Source organism: Arachis duranensis, chromosome 9 (assembly GCF_000817695.3).
Source record: "Arachis duranensis cultivar V14167 chromosome 9, aradu.V14167.gnm2.J7QH, whole genome shotgun sequence".
Classification (NCBI taxonomy): Eukaryota; Viridiplantae; Streptophyta; class Magnoliopsida; order Fabales; family Fabaceae; genus Arachis; species Arachis duranensis.
Window position 1 is genome coordinate 32,835,745 of NC_029780.3, and position 4,524 is coordinate 32,840,268.

General features: G+C 32.3%; 1 protein-coding gene across 1 annotated transcript; it reads right to left on the reverse strand.

Annotated features, from left to right (window-relative positions):
* Positions 1 to 2,940: 2,940 nt before the first annotated feature.
* LOC110275659 (uncharacterized mitochondrial protein AtMg00820-like) lies at positions 2,941 to 3,300 on the reverse strand. The gene has a single exon (XM_021131864.1). The coding sequence runs from the start codon at positions 3,298 to 3,300 to the stop codon at positions 2,941 to 2,943; it is 360 nt and encodes a 119-aa protein (XP_020987523.1).
* Positions 3,301 to 4,524: the final 1,224 nt, after the last annotated feature.

Below are 4,524 nucleotides of genomic sequence, written 5' to 3' on the forward strand. Positions count from 1 at the left end.
AAATAAAATGATTGAAATATTAAGAATTAAATTAAGGTTTGATCTAAATATTGAAGACTAAAATAATACTTTTTCTTCAATAAAAAATAACTTATAAAATGTATATTTTTTAATATTTCCAATCATCTATTTTAATTAATTTTAAAATTATTTATATCAAATTTATAACTATATGAATAATAAAAATAAAAAATGATTCTTTTTAAAACAATAAAAAGACCGTATCTGTTGTTGAGCGCTAATATATACAATTACACACGAAAAAATCTAATTTATTGATACCTTAAAGTTTGTAACTCCGGTTCTATAGACACGACACAAGAAAGGGATGACGAGACTATTATTAATTGGCATTTTGAAATGAACAGTGTTCCCATTGACTCCGACCATGAAATTACGGCATCGAGATCCATAACCTGCCTGCATACATTCCTTTTGAGGGAATGGGACCCTCTCAAATTGTAGCAAACCGCGTCACATGTGCCTTTTTTTCAGGATATTAGGCAAATTAAACCATGGCATGGATAATGATTCATGATTCATATTTTTCTCGTCAATAATATAATTTAACTTAAACAAATCTATCCTCAACGCATTAAAAGAAGAAAAAAAAACCTAAAAACACTGTATATATAAAATAAATTATTATTTTTATCTTTAAATATTTAAAATCCTGATAAATTTATTGAAAAAATGAATTTTAATTAATAAAACTACTCGAATCTTAAAAAATTTAAAATTTTTAAATTATTCATCCTAACCTAACTTATGATCTCATCCTCTATTTTAATCTCTAATTTTTTATCGCCATTATCTAAATCCCTCCTCATCTAATATGTTATCTCAAATTTGTCAAGAAAAAAATCATGACAACTCAATTCAGACTCTATAATCACAAATATAGTGGGAAGAATGTAAAAAATTTTATCTTGGGCAACAACTATAAGCAATGCCCCACTATATTTCTCATACAAATGAATATTGCTGCAACGCTAGCAATATTCTCGAAACCTTGTTATACGACCTAATTACGATAGATTTGGGACATTCTCTTTTACTTGTCTGTTGACACTTTTCTGTACAAACTACAAAGTTTGAAATAGTAATTGTGTTGTGTTGCATTTTGCAAAATTGGAATGGAAACAAGAAATTAGCTAGCTTGTATGATGAGATATTCAAGTGATGGGCATGGCCATGAGATATTGTCGATGCCAAACAAGTGAAGGTCCTCCATACTTACACACCTCAAAGCCAAGAGCAAAATTTTGTGGACAATATTTATTAATAGACAAAATTAGGTCTTAACCAGTATTCAAAATTTTGTCTAAGTGCTACATGGAGACACTGTAGGTGTCCTTATGAATATTGCTTATATTAATAATGGTATTTAATGGAAAACAGAGTATTTAGTGGAAGCAACAAGAAGAATAGAGAGATTTTTTGTGAAGTGTAGTGCACTTTTAACAAAAACTTAATCTGCTCAATAACAAAAAAGCCTAATTAGACTTAACAATAGAAAACATTCTTTATATAACACCTACTAATCACAACTGCTTAAAACTATTTTTCAGTTAAACAGAGTACCAAGAAGTACCCTTTACTTGTTGAATTCCTCAATCTTGCTCTCTTGATGTGTGGTGTTAATACCACTCAGACTCGAGTAGGGCCATAGAAAAATTCAAAATTTGGTTCTTAACCTCTCAAAGGTCTTGACAATGATTTAGTCAATACATCCACAATCTGATCAGAACCAGGGACGTGAACCACATGTTGAGACCGTTGCTGAAGTTTGTCACGAATTAGTTACACCTTCAATTGAGAGTGCTTGGTCCTATCATGAAGGACAGGATTTGTCGTGAGAAGAACGGTACTCATGTTGTCATAGAAAATTGTAGGAGCGGTGTTGAGAGGAATGTATAACTTAAGGAGCAAGTTTTTCAGCCACTCCAACTCTGCTTCCCAGGATGCAATGCTTCGAAATTCAGCTTCAGTAGAGGATCAACTAATAGTGTGTTGTTTCTTGCAAGTCCAAGAGATCAAATTAGTGCCGAAAAAACACAAAAACCAGAAACAGATTTGCGATCTTTCAGATCAGCAACCAAGTCAAAATATGAAAAAGCCATATAATCTATAATCTTGACATCTATGGAACACAAGGCCATGCTCTTTAGTTCCTTGTAGATATCTCAGAACTTGTTTCGCAACTTTCCAGTGAGCAAGAAGAGGTGAATGTATAAATTGACTAATTTTACTCACTATATATGCCATATCAGGTCTTGTGATAGTTAAATATTGTAAAAGCCAATCACTGTTCTAAAAATCTTTGGATCGTCAAACTTTTCTGAGTTTGTAGAGAGAAGTTGAAGAGAAGATATCATCGGAGTGGACATGGAACTGGATGCTGCCATCCCCAATTTCGTCAATAGATCATTGATATATTTGGTTTGGGATAGATGCAGTTGTCCTCAATTGGTTTGTTGAACCTCAATACCCAAAAAGTAATTTAAAAGTGCTAAGTCCTTTAAAGAAAACATGTTGTCTAGTTAAGAAATTAGAGTTTATACTTCAATAGCATTGTTCCTTGTAACGATTATATCATCGACATAGCACAAAAGGTAAACAACAGAACCACAATCTTACCTAACAAATAAAGATGTATCAGATTTTGTGTTACGAAAACTACAAGAGTGGAGTGTAGAACTTAATTTGGTAAACTATTGTCTAAGGGCCTGTTTTAATATATAAATGGACTTATGCAATTTACAAACATAATTGGAAGAGCCAACAGGTTGTTGCTTATATAAGACCTGATTTAAATCCCCATTCAAAAAAACATTATTGAAATCAAATTGCCTCAAGACCTAGTTTTTAGATAAAGCTATACTCAAGACTAACCGAATTGTAGCTAGCCTAATCACAGGACTACAAACTTGTTCAAAGTCAGCCTTCCTCTTGATAAAAGCTTTGAGCAACAAATCGTGCTTTGTACTTTTGTATAGTTCCATCTAGATGTTTCTTAATAGTGAAGACCCATTTACTACCTATAATTTCGGCATTATGTGGTGGTGGCACTACAGTCCAGGTATTAGCTTTCATAAGAGCTTGATATTCATCTCTCATAGCTCTATGCCAGTGAGGAAGAGTAATAGCTAATTTAGCTAATTTTGGTGGTTGTTGTGTGTAATCAGGGGCTGCAACAATAGAATTTAAAACATTGGGAGTGCGGGTTTGAGCCTTAGATTTAGTAACCATAAAATGTCTATTAGTATTGAGCAAGGTTGTAAGAATTGGACCGGTCATCGAACCGATCAAGTGAATGGTTCAATAGTTTAATAGTTTAATTGGAATTGAACCGTGGTTAAACTGGTTAATTAAATATAGAGTAAAATTATAAAAAATAATATACAATTTTAAAAAGTTAAATTCAATAATTTTTAAAATAATAAGATTCAAAATTTAACAATTTCACAAAATGAACAATATATAATTTATCATTTAAAGGTCATAAACAACTTCAAATATCAAAGTTTATAACTAAAGAAATCAAAACGCACATAAATGACAAACACAATGTTTTGCAACCAAAAGACACAATATTCACAAACAATACTTCAACTAAACAAAGACACTACTCATTAGAAGTCATAATCATCATTAAGTGTTCTGATGTCTCCATCATAAACAGGTAATCCAAAGCCAGTATCTTCATAAATACCACCAAAAGAAGTATTTGAGAATTCAATTACAACATCAGGCATATCCACTTCAACTTCCATGTCTCCTCCATCTAATAAAATAGAAAGAAAACTCAATAAGAAATCAATATTAATGACATGTCTCTTTATGGAAGGAAACAAAGTTTGCTATGTCACTCACCATTAGGATACGAAGGCATAGCATTATCCATATATATTAAACTTTTAATGCCTTCAACATCTCCATTAGTAAATTCAGGATAATCCTCATCTGCCAAACCCAAAAATCTACCATGTCAATGCTTTGAATGTCAATTGGATCATAATTCCTCTTCTTTCGATGCAACCTAGATTGAAGGCGTAGGTTATAGGTGACATAAACAATGTCATTTAGCCTTTGATGCTCTAACTAGTTCCTCCTCTTTGAATGGATTTGTTCAAAAAGGCTCCAGTTCCTCTCACATCCAGATGAAGAAGGGGTTTGATGAAGAAGACGGACTGCAATTTTTTGCAAATTAGGAGCACTCCCACCGTGTAGCCTCCATCACTCACCTACGTAGATATAAAAATCAAATACTTTTTAATGTTTATCACCCAACATATTAAACTTTCAAACTAAACTAAACTTGGATATGAAATAACTTACCAGGTTCGAGTCTTGATGCCACTCTCTTAGCACTTTCCCTCCCAAAACTTTCTTTACAATCTCGATACAGCTGTATCTTTTGCATTGCGGCAATTGAGTCATCATAAAGTGTTTCAACATCAAGCAAATCAAGTAAAAATCTGAAAATATTTGCCTTATCAACAAAACCCTCACTATAGAAAA

What these genes read in the sequence shown, in the direction of transcription:
- LOC110275659 (XM_021131864.1), bottom strand. Translation starts at nt 3,300, where the DNA reads ATGACCGGTCCAATTCTTACAACCTTGCTCAATACTAATAGACATTTT.